Source organism: Aquila chrysaetos, chromosome 23 (assembly GCF_900496995.4).
Source record: "Aquila chrysaetos chrysaetos chromosome 23, bAquChr1.4, whole genome shotgun sequence".
Taxonomy (NCBI): Eukaryota; Metazoa; Chordata; class Aves; order Accipitriformes; family Accipitridae; genus Aquila; species Aquila chrysaetos.
This window is the reverse complement of record NC_044026.1, coordinates 3532224-3548346: the sequence shown is the minus strand read 5'-3', so window position 1 is coordinate 3548346 and position 16123 is coordinate 3532224. Positions and strand designations below refer to the sequence as shown.

The window sequence follows — 16123 nt, the reverse complement described above, 5'->3', positions numbered from 1 at the left end:
AGGCGCCATCAGCGGGCCGTGACGGGCGGTTCACGTCGCCCCTTCTTTTCTCGTTTTGATCTTTTTTTTTCTTTTGTCTTCCCCTTCTCCTCCGCGCACAGCTGAATGAGTCCGCCAAGCAGCTCATCGAGATGGACAAGACGTGCTCGGCCGCCGCCTCCGGCTGCGACGTGCCGCTGCCCGCGGAGACGGCGACGGCGGCGGGCCTGGCACCGTGCTCCACGTTGGCCGGCGCCGGGGCGGCCGGGGCGGCCCAGCGGCAGGCGGAGGGCAAGAAGAACGCCAAGAAGCGCCATTCCTTCACCGCCCTCAGCATGACGCACAAGTCCTCCCAGGCCGCCAGCAACCGGCACTCCATGGAGATCAGCGCGCCCGTCCTCATCAGCTCCAGCGACCCGCGGGCGGCCGCCAGGATCGGGGACCTGACCCACCTCTCCTCCAGCGCCCCGGCCCAGGTAAGGCGGAGCGGGGGGGGTGGCGGTGGAGGTGTGTTTTGGGTGCCCTCGGTGGACGGCACGCCGTTGCCTCGCTTCTTTCAAAACGGCTGGCCCTCGCGTGAAGCAGTTGCACGGTGCTGTCGCCCCGGTGTGATGGTACTCGGCATCTGTTGTTCCCATCCTTGCGTTAATCGGTGGGCACGCGTGAGCAGCCAGACGATAAAGCCAAATTTGATTCACCTGAATGCAACGTGTTTTAAAGAAAAGTAATCCTGCAATTTTTTTGAAGTAATGCGGCTTGTGTTGCATCACTTTCTGTCGTAGGAAGAAATTATTTTGAGCGATCCCGTTACCCTGAATGTATCTGTTACCCTGCAGGGTAGCAATGTCGGTACGAAATTCACACATTGGGGATAAAAAAGATTTTTGGAGTCATTATTTCCCTACAGATCACTGGAGGATGAGCAAATGTGCCTTACTTTGACATGTGTTGTACCCAGCAAGTAGCTGCTGTTCAGAAACACCCAAGGAGGTTTTAAACCATCAGATGAGCTGAGGATACAGCCCCCTGTCCTTCCCCCTCTCAAAGGAGGGGGCAGAGGAGCAGCCTCCAGGGCATCCCCGCAGGTCCCTAAAGGAGCTTCCGAGAGGCTGCTTCTGGGAGCCTGGCAGAACCAGGAGTCAAACTCAGCAGGCATGCACCGAAACCTCTTGCAAATGCCCGCTGTTTCTGTGGATAAGGGAATCCAAGTGGTAATTTGCAGTTTGAAGGCATAAAAGAGAGAGGGGAATAATAATAGTCCCAAAGGTCTTCTGCCTTGGGCTGCCTGCTCAGTCATCTACATACTTGGTGTGCAGATTAGCAGCGACAGGTTCCCTCTATGGACCAGCTCCTCGTGGTCTGGGCTGCTTGCTAGCACCGAGATAACCTAAGCATGGCAGGGTCTTCCACCCATCATTTCTCTGCTGAAAAAAAGCAGCCCTGCCCTTTTCCTCTCCCTGGCCGTGCCTTCCTGCCCCTCGCACCCATATCCCCATATCGGGACAAACGTGGATCGCTTCCCACCCCTGCAGTGGCCCAGTGCGGGAAGCGATCCGTGTTCTAGCCGCTGCCCGCACTGGTATGTGTGCAGACGGCTGGGAAGGGGGACAAGCAGCAAACCGCCGGGACTGCCTTGGGGAGGAATACCTGTTTCTGCCCCTTTGCAGACCGGTGGGGCTGCCCTGGAGGGTCGTTGTCGTGCCCCAGACCGCGGGGTCACTCTCGACGGCTGTGCCGTACTGGCACCCGTGGCGCGAGCCCCCGGATCCCTACGGCGCAGGTTTGCAAAGACGCCGGGGAAGGCAGGGCGCCTGCGTGCGTGCCGATGTGTGCCACGGGGCCAGCCGGAGCGGCGTGCTGAGGGGACACCGCCGTGGTGGAGCAGCACCCTCTGCGCCTGCCTCCACTGCCCATCCACACGGAGGAGCCAGCTCGGCCCAACTGGAACTTGGCTTATTTTCTTCCGCGTGCCTTTTCCAGGCAGGGTTTCCGTGCTGTAAGGTCTTCCCCCTCCTTTCAGCCCTCAGCAGGAGGGTGAAGGTGAGGATACGGCCTCCACATAAAGCAGCGCATGTGCCAAGATGTACTGGGACATCTGTGAAGCAGCACAAGCACTAGACGTGAGTGAGGGTCCCAAGCTTGTCAAGTAAATGACACCCAGGTTTTTGGCACTCAGAGTGACACATTTGGACTTTACAGAGATGTGACAGACTGTGGCTTTTCTGTTCTTGTGCTAGTCAAGGGAAAAACCGTGCACACCCTTTGCTAGAGTCATGTGAAGACTCATTCTAAGCTAGCAAACCACAAAAATTAGACCACGAAGCAGAAAGTGCCTTGACTGTTCTCGCCCATTTGAACAGAACGAGTGGTGTGCAAAACCCCACTCATGTCACACACCCTTGTGGCATTTTGGCACAAGCGGTAGGGGACAAGAAGGGCGCCGTGTTCTCTGTAACCAGTTACGGTTATCAGAATCCAGCCTGAAGGAAGGTTGGTTGGGTCCTTTGCAGCAGATGGGAAGACACATAGTTGGTGTCACCGTCAGAAGCACAGCTAGGGCTAGGGTGTAATGAAGGCACTCCAGTGTGCCCGTGGTGGGAAGAGATTTGGGGAGTCGTTCTTCTGCCTCAGGGCACGGAGCAGGTTTGCAGACAAGGCAGCTGAGCGCAGGCCTCCTTCGCTGCTGGCCAAAACTGTCTTGGCCAAAATCCAGGAAGGGGAAAAAGAGTCTTGGTGGTTTGGATCAACCTTAGCGAAAAGAGGTTTCCCTCTGTCAGAAAGTGTTATTGCAGCCCAAGGACCCAGTCACCCCAAGCGTGGCATTTGCATGTGTGAATACATATCTCTGCTTTTGGGGGCCTTCCTATTTGCTTTCTGGTTTGAGGGATTTAAACATTTTCTTTTGAAAACTTTGCTAGGAATGTGGGTCTGTTGGGGAAAAAAAAGCGGAGCTGACATTCTCACTATATTGTCTTTACTGTAGGAGCAGCCCTCAGAAAAATGCCTTGCTGTTGTAAGAGTAGCAATAAAATCACAAGAGCGACCAACATGAATTCACCTGCTTTCAGCTTTCTTAGGTCTACAAAGAGTCCAGAATTTGCCTCTTACAAAATGTACATTAAAATTGTGCAGCTATATTTATATGTCTATTAATCCCATAAAAATAGAGGTTACATTTACATATTTAAAATGGCAGAAATTCAGTTCCTTCTCTGCCATCTGCTAAGACCTGACACGGCTCTGAAACAATTAATGATGCTGCAGCCTTAGACAGAAAATGAGTTCAGCATTTTTCTTTTATTCACGTGGCTGAACGCCAGCCAACGTAGCATAAACAAAGGGCCTCTGAGTTCTTACTTCAAGGCATTCGGGGCGGCGAGAATCCTGTCTTTGGATCGTTTTGTTCTAAGATGTTTTTGCCATTTTTAAGGTAAATGTCCTGTTTGTCTTACTAGGGGTTTGACATCTTGACAACCTGTAAATGGACTCTATTGCTGCTTTGGAAGAGCTCAGGGGCATTGCTGAGAGCACGGGCAGGTTGGTAGGAAGGCTGTGCGTGTAGCTGCCAGACTTGCTGGTGAGCTCTGCCGCAGGAATATGTCCCACCTTTTCTTTCCTCACTTGAAGAGGAACCTCTCTGCCCTGCAAGTCATCGTCACAGCCCTTGAGTGGTTCTCTCCGTAACCATCTCAAGCCCCTGCTAGTTTGCAGCAGCAAAGTCAGCCAAAGCATATTTCTTATAGGGGAAACAACAGATTTACAGTTTCAGTGCTGACTATCTAGGAAATTTATGCCTTTCCTTTCACCATTAGAATCCAAATTTGGGTTTTTGTGTCTTTATGTCTTGTCCTTGAAATTTCCAGGCACTTTATCGTTGTTTATTTAACAGATCTCCTTATAAAAAGAAATAAAGGAATTTTGTTCAGTTTAGTAGGTATGAGCTCCTCTGGTACATATCAAGATTGGTATTTAGCTTGCAGGGGGGGTTCTACCTTTTGAAAAAGTTTGTCACAGTTTTCCTATAGCCTGTCTTTTGAACAAGCGGAATTCAATTACAGGAGTTCTTGAACGTCATCCAGTCCCCTACCTCAGGCAACCGGCTGGTGCCCAGCAAAACACTCTTCTTAAAACAAGCATCCATTTTCCATGTAGACCTGAGGCGCCTACATCTGGGGCACCTGCTTTTTCTCTGCTGACATGAGAGGAAACAGAGACATCGAAGGCTTTTTACTGTAAGAACTTAAAATTTAGGTGCACATTTTAGATGTTTCGGTAAATGTGGAATGTATTCCACCCCTTAGAAGTGATTTCATGCATAGGACTATATTCCTGTGGCTTTTGTCAATTTTTGTGAATTGAAACCAGACTTTCATGCCGAGCTGACATGTTTTTTGTTTTTACGAGTTGTTAGACTATTATAAGCCTCCTGCTTCTCCAGGAGGGCACAGATTTATGTGTACTGAGCACTGACATGCAGACCAGAGTATGAAATCACATGTTTTGAAAGCATTTCTGCATATCATTAATTTAATAATTGAAGACTACAGGCCTTCCATAACATGTTCGTTATTCTTTAAGCAGAACCAACTCAGCTGTTTCCCAAAAGCCAAGATGCATTTTGAAATGATTGATGGTCTAAAAACCATCTTTGTTGACTGCAAACCTAGGGATGCTCAAAGGTAGAAGAATCAACTTCAAGCCACGTCAGCTGGATAAAACGGTGACTGGAAGACCACCATAGCCAGGATACAAAGCATTTATTTTCAAAGAGGCAATGCTGGGATCTTCATTTCGCTTGCAGCCAAATTTACTTTTTGTATGCTTTTTGTTGCATGCTGAGTATCACAAGTTAAACATAAGATCTCCTTCTAAAAGGTAATAGCGTCTGTACATCATGCAGAATGTCCTATCGTGCTGGCAAAATGAATTTTTATTGAAGATGTAAGTAGTGCTGCAGGCCTGTGATGGAGCTGAAGCTGAATTAAGTTTCGGGTGCAGAGGAGCAGTTCGTAACTGAGACTCCCTGGGGAGCGGGGACGGTCCCCCTGGACAGTAATTGTGCCTAGGCCTCAGATGGCTTGTCTTGCTTCCATTTTCACCCCTTATGAATTATTCTTCTGTGCTATTTGGAAAGGTCACAGGTCAGTACTGCTCCAAATCCCCTGATTTTTGACAGCACATGCATCTCATGAATAATGAAGTGTGGCTTTGTGCACACCAGGATAACAGCTGAGTGAGGAAAAAGGATCCTCCCTGCAGAAGGAACTTTTCTGTGTGTTTTGAACAACTCATCACCACGCACAAGAAGTCTATTTGTATCTGCAAGTGTTAGTACAGGCTCCTAACCAGAGGCCACATGTTCAGGAAAAGCTGAGAACAATGTCTTGTATGCTCCCAATCCCAAGGAGTGACAGTGTTTGAAATGAAAAATGTTCCTTGAAGTGTCTCGCTATATAAATCATTTGGAAGTGTGACTCCTTATCAGTTATTTAGAAGTGCTGAATTTTAGCTGAGAAAATGTAATAGCAGAACTTTGGTTGAGCCTTGGCTGATAACCTAAATGTGCTGATCATGAGAAGCATACAGATTATACATAAAATCCAGAGACTAAAAACGAATCTTGAATTTTCTAGCACACAATAGGCTCTGAGAAAAGAAGAGAAATTCAGGTATTTTTCAGCTTTGGCCTGGAGTCCAAATTCTATCCAACCTGCTCTGCTGCTGGCTGTGAATGACAACTGACTGGACATCCATTACTGAGAGTGAGACAGCTGAAACCAAGGGCAGCTACCTCAGGAGGCTACACAGGTCAAAATGCAAAAAATAAGTAATATTAGTCTGACCTGTGTTTCTGTCACTTAGATCAAAATGCGTCATGAAAACAGCGTAAGAGACTTTGCTGAAGTCTAACCTAAACTACTTCATGGTCTTTATACATTCCCAATTCTACTCAAAATTATTTAGAACTGGTTCCAAACATTGCCTATTTGTTGCATCTCTATTTTAGATAACTTTATAAAGAACTCTTTGGGGGGGTTTTGTAGGTGGGAAGGAGTTAAGTTTTTTTAAGCAGAGAGTTTGGGGCAAGCATGTAAGGTGCGTTTTTTTTTGGATACCAATAGGTCTTTGAATATACTCTATGCATATTGGGATATATTACATTTTTTGTCAAAACTGTTGCAAATGAGACACACGAGCTGACTCAATCTATTGACTGATCACATAAGCTACCGAGAATCCAGGTCAAAACAAAAGCACCTTTCAGAAGCTACCAGTTTAGAGACAGTGTCATCTCTTTGTCCTGTAATTTGCATAAATACATTTTGGAAGATTTTTCAAGAACCACAAAATCTAATTTTTTACAGGATCTCGGAAGAGAAGGTTGTGCTTTAGAAGGGTTATTCAACTGTGCATGAAATCCCATTGCCTGTAAAACAAAAAAAAGTATTTTTTTCTAGATGCTCCTCAGGGTAGTAACCCAAAAACATTTTGCCACTGAAATCATTTTTGCACAGGGCTAATCCTGAGGCTTTATGCTACCTGCCAGTCAACTACTGACTTGGAAGCCTCAAGAGCAAGCAAGGTACTCTCTTGGTATTTACACTATACCACAAAATCCTGTCCATCCGGCACACGCTATGTGTACATGCATGGCATTTGAACAGAAATGACTACAGTATGTATTTTCCCTTTTTAGTTTGTTCGGGTTTTTTGTTTATTTGTTTACCACTACTATCTCCCTGAAGGGGGACTTCCCATGGGAGGCGTTGCAGAGAATTCCGTTAAGTTTGTTGTGCAGTTATCAAAAGGATAATTATGAACGTGGGATTAAATTAACATCTTTTAGAGGTCAAGCTTTCACTTCAGGCTTTCCTGTCTCTCTGCATTTGATTTGTCATCTTTGATCCCAGAATTGCAAGAAACTATTTACTATAAAACCATTTAAAACCTCATGGTGAAGAGCTGGACAGTGGTGCTCAGTGCTGAAAGGGTTAGTCTGAGAGAGAAGCAAGGCTGAATAAAATACAATTCTCATGATGCTCATCCACATGATGCTTAATTAGTCCTCGTTTGGGGGAACAGAGAAGCTGCAAACCAGAATAATGAGTGCTTTTATGGGTGGTAATGTCAGATGAACGTTTGGAAGAAGATGACAAAAAATACTTGGTTTTTTTCTTCCAACTTGCAGACATCCTTAGATTGCAGGATAGTGGAAATGAAAGCTCAGGAAATATATTTACGTGACTAACTCCAGCTCTCTGCATAGCTCCATGAGCTATTCACAGAAGACGTGGTCTAGAGTTTTTGGCCTACTATGAGCCAAAAAATAATCAGTGCCAACATGGTGCTAGAACAGGCTGGTAAAATATTCTGCCTCACCTCCATCCACAGCCGCAGATACTTACAGGTTGTAAGAACCCCTTGGTAAATGCTAAATCATATAAATTTAGCTCCAGTTTTTGCAGGAAGGAACTGGGTATTTATGCAGCTATTTATGCAGCTGCAGCTGTTATCGTGCACATTTGTTTGTTTTTTACACACATATCATTATGGAAGAAAAAGTCTTACTCTAGAATTGGTAAGTCCGTATCAGCTCCCACTTTGGTAATTAGCATTTGATGAGGCTACTTGATCTTGCGTGTAACACTTTTCATCGATAGTTGGTGTCACTACCATGCATTAAGTGCTAATACATTATTTCTAGGAACATTAAGGCCTGGACTGATTGCCACAGTCATTGTTTTATGGAGTCAGCGAATTAGAGAAACGAGTCACAGGAATCTTAAAGACCATTAGCCTATTTTTTGTGGTATTTCCAGAGCATGGTATGTCAACCTATGTGAGTTGAATGTTTGAGTGTTTTTCTCTTATTTTAAAGTAATATTAAAGAGAAATTTAAAGTAAGCTGTAAATATGCATTCAAGACATTAAAAGAAATTTCCCTGTGAATTAATGAATGTGATAAGTGCCCTGTGGTGAGACAGTGCTGGATTTGCTTTGAAGTCAAAATGGAGATTTCTGGTTGGTGATTTTCTAGATGATAAGAACATTCGTCTGATAGCAGCAGCAATTATTTTTCTGTGAAGGCTGCTGCAACCTGCAATATCATTGTACTCTGTTCCTAGTTTTATCACTGTCTTCACGGCTTCTATTCCCCTCCAAGACTGAGACCCGTGCTTTTGCAAGGCACTTCACTAATCCCTACAGGCACCATGTCTTTTAAAATTAAACCACAAACATGGCCTTAAAGTACTGGTGAAAATCTAAAGTAAATCTACAAGGGAGAGGAAAAGATAGTTTATGCTGGAAGTCCAGACAACTAATTTTTATGCCTTCACAGAGGTGTGGATGGGAAGAGAGAAAGGGAATGAATTTGAGATGAAGTTTCAGCCCAGATGAGTGGTTATTACCTTTAATTTCCTGGTCTCTGTGGGCTTGTCAGTGATGTTTTCCCAGGCTGGTTGCTTTTAAATATAACTGTCAGAGCTGACACAAGAGGCAGCAACATCTCAGGAGTGTGTTATTTACCCAGGAGTATATGCTATAAACTGTAATAGAACTATATCATTACATATACATTAAAGTGCAATTTGTTTTGATGCTCCTGTAGTTCTCTTGCAAATAATACTTATCAGTTGGAGGAGGAATGAGATCCATCTGAGCTTAGACATGTGGTGACTTCTGAGGAAGTCACACTGTTTGTTCTCACCAGGAAACGCCAACCCTCAGGCTGGACAGTCATCTGCAAAGTTCATTTTTGTCAGCTGGCTTCGGCTCTCTTTGTTTTGCATGACACCTGAATGGTGCCAGGTGCTTTGACTTATTTAAGCATCTAAAAATGGTGTTGGAAACACTGTGTGGGGACCGAGAGCAGAGACCCTGTGCTCCGCTGCTGTTTTGCTCCAGAGGACCATGCTGCTGCTAGGACTAGATGGAGTTTAGCCAAGAGCCAAAATACCTTTGTGCAGAGCCTTTCTTCATTCTTGGCCCTCACGTAAAGTCTCCTTGTAACAGCCAACACGGAGACTGAGAGGAAGAAACAAACAATTTTTAAGGAGGCCTCAAGGCATGAGTTACGAATTTCTATAAGACATTAGCTTTAGTGTTGGGGGGAGAAGGGTGAGTTGTGTTTCAGTGGTCATAAGGAGGCTGTTGCATTTACGGACAAAAAGCAGAAAGTCCTTATATATCACTATCCAGCCCGTGGGTACATAATCACCTACTACACCGGAGCAGCTGGTGATAAAAAAGAGACAGCGCAGCACGAGCCGGGAGTGAGATATCTGTCATGCAGCATTGTTGTGCCCGTGCGTATAGCCCGGGAGGTTTACTCAAGATTTAGCCTTCCGCAGTACAGGCGACGTTGCTGTGCTACTAATGGGCACAAAGAAGCAGGAATTAGTGCGGAGGTATCCGGAGGGGGTCTTCAGCGTGCCTTCGTGCAGCCGCTTTTCCCTGCTGGCTGGCAGCTGGGGCCGTATTGTCCCTTGGAAGAGAAGAGCTGTTGCTGGTGAGCTGAAAACCTCGGCACTGGTAAGTGGTACTCGGAGGACGCCAGATTGGAGTGGGAGCGTGAAGAAGTGAGATTTGGCTGTTTTGTGGCCTAAGTAAATGGGATGAGAGTTGGCAGTGTCTAGTTCAGAAAACTGCACACCACCGTTGGAGTAAACGGCCTCCTAATCAGGAGGTGTGTGCTACAGTGTGATTACCCAGCAGGTCACGTCTGGAAGCTCAATGGCCAAATGTTTAAAGGCATTAGAGGCTCATAAGGATAGAGAGGGGCACCGAGTGACATTTTCAGAAGTGACTCTTATTACTCAGATTGCAATAAAACCCATGGGAGTCAGACAGTGAAGTACGTCTTAATGCCTCCCTGAGAAAACTCTGCAAGGTGCCTGCTTTTATCAGTAGGTGCCCATGTGCCTCTTGAAAACCTGGCTGTCAGAGACGTCCCCTCCCGGGTAAGGCTTAGCAACAGTGAGTAGCAGAGGTGGAAGAAGGATTAAGACACAAACGCTGCGGTGTTTGAGCCCTCGCTCTGTAGTGCCTGTGCGTGGCCGTATTCGCGTGCCTGGTGCCACGGGAAGGTGGATCGCGCAGGGACGTGCCATCAGAAGGGAAGGATGTGGCACACACGCCTCTCGCAAGGTGTCAAAGCGGAGAGCAAAAAAATCAGAGCGTCATCTCGCATTCCCGTTCCCCTGAGCAGATGAAGAGGAAAGGAGGACATGTTTAGTACCTTGTTCCTTAGATCACAATAGCAAAAAGGTACAACCTGGCTCCAGGGCTAAATAAAGAAGGAAAACAAGCTAAACCCTGTTACCAGCTGTGATGGAGAAAGGCCTGCTGTGTTCTCCAGGAGGATTATTAGTGTTACCAGTAGCTGGGGAGACCCACATAAAATTGTAGGAATGGAAAGTGGAAAGGTAAACTTCCAACAAAGGTAATCAAAAGTGTGAAGAAATAGGAGATTATTCTTTCACAAAATTCAGTCTCTCCGAAATCTTATTGCAAATATCTTGCAAAATAATCTAGCAATATTGTATCTTATAATATGAGCTAATTAGTGATTCATAAGAGAGAGAACAGGACCTGGAAAGAGGACATTCAGAAAGCCTTCACCAACTGTGTCAGGGGCTGTATTTTAAATGCAAAGCTGGTGAACATTCAGATGCATAGTCGCAATCAAGCAGCCACCGAGAGAATTCATCAAGGAGCACAGAGGCAGATGAAGCTGCAGAGCAGAATATTGTGTGGAAGTGAACGCCAGGATGCAAAGAGAGGAGCTGAATTCAATGCAGTGGAAGACCAGCGGGTCCTGTGGAGTAAAACCTGATGATGAAAAGCGGGGTCATACTGGCAAGACTGGCGAGTACACCATAGTGTCAAAGCCTGCAGGGGAGAGCAGCTAAAGAAAAACTGGAGCACAATCAGGAAGCAGGCACTGATTTAGAGTTTGGATGCATATGATGCTAGGCTGTGCAAAGTGGCAAAAATGAACGGTCTGTAGCGTCCAGGCTGGCACCAGATGCAGCGGTATTACAGTAACAGGCCATAGGCAAGAATCTGAATGTCGGGTAGATAGAGGACATACAAGACTATTCAAGGGAAGAAAGCAACATTGTCATCTAGCAACACTGAATGACAATTACATGATTTCTTAATCCCTAGGACTGTATGTACAGAGTACAGAGCTGGGGTTCGTTTATGCAGGGAGAAAACATGAAAGGCCAAAGCTGAATTAGAGTTGAAACTGGCCAGTGCTGTTTCAGATAACAAGAGCTTTTTTAAGATATTAATAGCAAGAGGAGGGCTAAAGAAAACATTGGACTGATACTTGTTGAATGTGGTCATCTGACTAATAGAGATGAAGAAAAAGCAGAGGCATTCAATGCGGGTTTTGCCTCAGTCTTTGGTAACACTGATAGACCTTGGGGTGCCCGGTCCCCTGAGTCGGAGGACCACGAGGGTGGGAACGGTGATGTTCCATTTGTGGACACTGAAATTGTAAGGGACCAGCTGTATCAGCTGAATGTTCACAAGTCCATGGGGCCTGATGGGGTTCATCCCAGAGTTCGGAAGGAGCTGGCGGATGTTACAGCAGGACCCCTCTCGATCAGCGACCAAAGGTCTTGGGAGTCTGGGGGGGTCCCTGCTGACTGGAAGCTAGCCAGTGTTATATCAACCTACAAAAAGGGCATGAGGGAAGACGCAGGGAACTACAGACCTCTTAGTCTAACCTCAGTTCCTGGAAAAATTATGGAGAAGATCATATTGGGTTCTGTTGAAAGGCATTTAAAGAGTAATGCAATCATCAGGTACAGTCAACACGGGTTCACAAAAGGAAAGTCCTGTTTAACTAATTTGATATCCTTCTATGATAGGGTCACCCACCTTGTAGATGAAGGGAAGGCGGTGGATGTAGTTCTTCTGGATTTTAGTAAGGCTTTTGATACTATCCCTCGCAGCATCCTTCTGGACAAGCTGTCCAACTGTGGGATGAGTGGGTTTACGGTGCACTGGGTGAAGAACTGGCTGAAGGGTAGGGTTCAAAGGGTTGTAGGGAATGGGGCTACATCTGGCTGGCAACCGGTCACCAGCGGTGTTCTTCAGGGTTCAGTTCTAGGGCCAGTTCTGTTCAATATATTTATCAATGATCTAGATGCAGAAGTTGAACGCACCATTAGCAAGTTTGCTGATGATACCAAACTGGGAGGTGCTGTTGACTCTCCTGAGGCACAAGAGGCCTTGCAGAGGGATCTAGATAGTTTGGAGCATTGGGCAATGATTAATGGGAAGAAATTTAACAAGTCCAAATGCCGGATTCTGCACCTGGGATGGAGTAATGCCAGGCACAAGTATAAACTGGGAGAGGAGTGGCCGGAGGGCAGCCCTGCAGAAAGGGATCTGGGGGTGCTGGTCGACAGCAGGCTCAGTACGAGTCAGCAGCGTGCCCTGGCAGCCAAGAGGGCAAACCCCATCCTGGGGGGCATCAAACACAGCGTGACCGGCCGGTCAGAAGAGGGGACGATCCCGCTGTATTCAGCGTTGGTGCGGCCTCACCTCGAGTACCGTCTGCAGTTCTGGGCCCCACTGTTTCAGAAGGATGTGAAGGTCCTTGAATGCACCCAGAGGAGGGAACAAAGCTGGTGACAGGGCTGGAAGGCATGTCCTGTGAGGAGCGGCTGAGGACTCTGGGCTTGTCTAGTCTGGAGGGAAGGAGGCTGAGGGGCAACCTCGCTGCTCCCTGCAGAGTCCTGAGGAGGGGACGTGGCGAGGGGGGTGCTGAGCTCTTCTCCCCAGGATCCAGCGATGGGACACATGGGAATGGCTCAAAGCTGCGCCAGGGGAGGTTCAGACGGGACATTAGGAGGCATTTCTTTACCGAGAGGGTGGTCAAGCCCTGGAACAGGCTTCCTCGAGAGGTGGTCGATGCCCCGAGCCTGTCAGCGTTGAGGAGGCGTTTGGACAACGTCCTTAATAACACGCTATAACTTGGTCAGCCCTGAAGTGGTCAGGCAGTTGGACGAGATCGTCGTCATACGTCCCTTCCAACTCAAATATTCTATTCTATTCTATTCTATTCTATTCTATTCTATTCTATTCTATTCTATTTTGTTCTACACTGCTGTGATCTTCTCTGCCTTTACAGTTGCACACTGAGGCTGTTCACTCAGCTCTGTTTTTTTCATGAGGTAAAACCAAAGTGTTTTGTCCTACCAAGAAAGGGTGGGGACTGATCTGTTTTCTGTTCTCTTGGAGGCAATTTCTCTAGCTCAGAGCAGGCATACACTGGTGGCATAACATGGAGAAGTTTGAACCAGCCGATTTCTCACTTACCTCTTGGATGAGGCAGCTGCCAGTTCTCTCTGCCCAGCATCTTCCACAATCCTTAACCCCATTAACCAGCTCAAAATAATAAATGAGGGATCATTCTCCAGCTATCCCTACATTTTTGAGTGGGTTGTGGTTTTTTTCTGTAAGTTGATATTATTTCACTGACGTGACAGGCAGGATTAATAAAGCCTTAGTCACAGAACTGGAAAGAACGCTTACTTTTACACATAGGACTAAGAGCTGCCTGGAACCTTCCTTGTTTGAGCAAGCAGCCAGAAAGTGAGGGGAAATAATGAGAAAAAGGAGATGTACTTGTCACTACAACTTCATTATTGCGCGTAGATGTCGGTGAGAGAGGAGACAGCTTGCTGCTTGTTGCCAAAAGCAATGGAATCACAGAGCAGTGTCTTCATATTTTGCTGCATGATTTCCTGATGGTATTGTGTAAATATACAGCAAAGCAATATAGCTTAGCAATGCATTATTGACACATGACACCGTAATAATTATGTGGGCAATGAGGTGACCTTGAAATCCATTAATTAAGTAGCAATGTGTGTCTTGGTTTAATTCAGTGTCTTGGTTTAATTCAGTGTCACTTGTAAGTGCAAAAAATGTCCCTGTGTTTCTGTTCCCAAAATAAATCAATATTTACTGTTTGTTAGATAGCATTTGGAAACAGAAAAGCTGCACTGGAGGTCTGTGAACTGCTCAGAATCTTTGTTGTATGTAACAGACTCTGTCTGAATCTGCAATTTGTACATAAACTTTGGATCCTACTTTGCAGAGCCATTCTGCATGCAGATGTGCATGCAGCATTTGGTTAGACTTACTAAAAAAGCCTTTTGCTCAGGTAAACCATTACAAGTCCCATCAGCCCAGCTCTGCCCTGTCTTTGCAGCAAAGAACTGTTGCTACAGGCCTTGGCATTACTTCAGGAGAAGTTTCCAGTCGGGATTCATTTTTGACATAGATGAATGAGGACTTTGGTGAGACAACTCAAAAGAGTTTGCCCTACGTACTTTTGCTGAGCATTAAGCTTTAAAAAATGAATGATTGCATTTAGAATTGCCTCTCAATATTAATAGCTGGAAAAGATCTGCCCAGTTCTCTATATGAGAGTGAGGATTTATTTGCTGTGGTAAAACTGGAGGGGACTCATACTTTCTCCATTCAGAGGTACTCCTGGTTTGGGTTGTGTTGTCACCTTTTTATTAAGGAGAAGAATATTCCTGATGATAAAAGCAGTATACAGAAATGAGACTGCATTTTGGAAATTGAATAGTATCTTCTTCTCCATAGATCCATAACCATTAACCAGAAGACTACAATTTTAAAAACAAGCTTTTGAGGGAGAAAAGGTTACTTTTATCAGAGAAGGTACTATTGCAGAGATGTACATGTTGAGCTGATTTTACAAAGCAGCCCAGTAGTTTTGCATTCTGAAACTTTTAAGATCTGCATGCAAGGTACAACTAAATTTCTCTGACAGGTACATGGAAATGCTGTTAATAACCTAATATCCCTTGTGTCAGAAATGTATTTTTGGAACGTGTAAGGCTAAAAGATGTCTTTTTTAATGCAGTATCATGCAGTTAGAAAGTCTGGGAATTGATCAAAGATGTGATTTTTTTTCTTCTGTGCCTTCACCCCATAGCATTTGAGGAAATGGTGGGCTTCATGTTAATCCTTGTATGTTCTTCTTTGTGTATTTTCAGGATTCCTCTTCAATTGGAACAGCCACAGTGGCTGGTCCCAGGACAAGTGCAATAATTGGAGATCAGGGAACACCACCGAAGGTCCAGCTCCCCCTCAATATGTAAGCAGCTCATCTCAGTCACTGCGTGCTCTTTGTTTCCAATTGTGTGTGCATGTGTGCGTGTGTTTGAAATCTGAAAGCCTGAATCTCAGCTCAGGAGCTTTCTGAGAAGAGAGAGATTGCAATTTCATACATGACCCAGCCTCTGCTGAAATTGAAAAACAAGCAGAGAACGGCAAGACTTCCCCCTTTCTCTGTGAGCCCTTTTAGACTCCTGATATGTTTATTACAGCTGTAGGAATCACTGTGAAGCAAACAGAATGCCTCTCAGCTAAAGAAAATCTTCCTTCATTTAAAGCTCTTAAAAAGGTGTAGTCCCATCCAATCGAACACCTGATCATTCATCATTAACCAGAAAAAATGACCCAATTGCGTTTTTTCAGTGCCATAAACAAAGGCAACAAATAAACTTCATATCATGGGCATATGGGCTTATTGAATAGTGTGTAGAATAACAGAAGTTTGACTAGATACAAAACAAAAAGAGTAGACTTCATTATAATAAATCTCTTCTAGCCTGGTTGGTTTATCTGGTACCTGTCTAGTTAAACTGCAGAACCCTTTCATCTCATCACGTATACCTTGTGAAATCAGTAGAACTATATAGACACACAAACACATATGCACGCCAGTATTTTAGGGTTTTATGATATGACTAAAACAAGGTCTGAATTCACAAATAAAATCCTAAAATAACATAGCAAATCTGCTTTAAGGAGAATAGGGGAGTTGGAACAGAACCAAACCAAATTTGTTCTTGGCTGCTAAGGTGAGATCTTCATACCTGAGGGGTACTACACATCTCTGACTGCCCCACAGAGAGGTCTCATCATCACTCTGTAGTCACCCTGTGCAGCCTGTGTGGCACATAGTGGGGCACAAATTTATTTCAAACATTGCCCAGACTGGGAAGCAGTAACTGGCAGTATTTCCAGTATTTAGTTGCTGAATCAGGACATTTTCCAGCTCTCTGGCAATGCCCCTGCC

General features: G+C 45.5%; 1 protein-coding gene across 1 annotated transcript in view; it reads left to right on the top strand.

Moving 5' to 3' along the window:
- The window catches only part of SH3RF3 (SH3 domain containing ring finger 3), a 250616-nt gene that overhangs the window by 185886 nt on the left and 48607 nt on the right, over window positions 1-16123 (top strand). The window contains exons 4-5 of the mRNA XM_029999202.2: window positions 102-455; window positions 15036-15136. Coding sequence (XP_029855062.1) covers window positions 102-455; window positions 15036-15136 — 455 coding nt within the window. The remainder of the gene's footprint in view (window positions 1-101; window positions 456-15035; window positions 15137-16123) is intronic.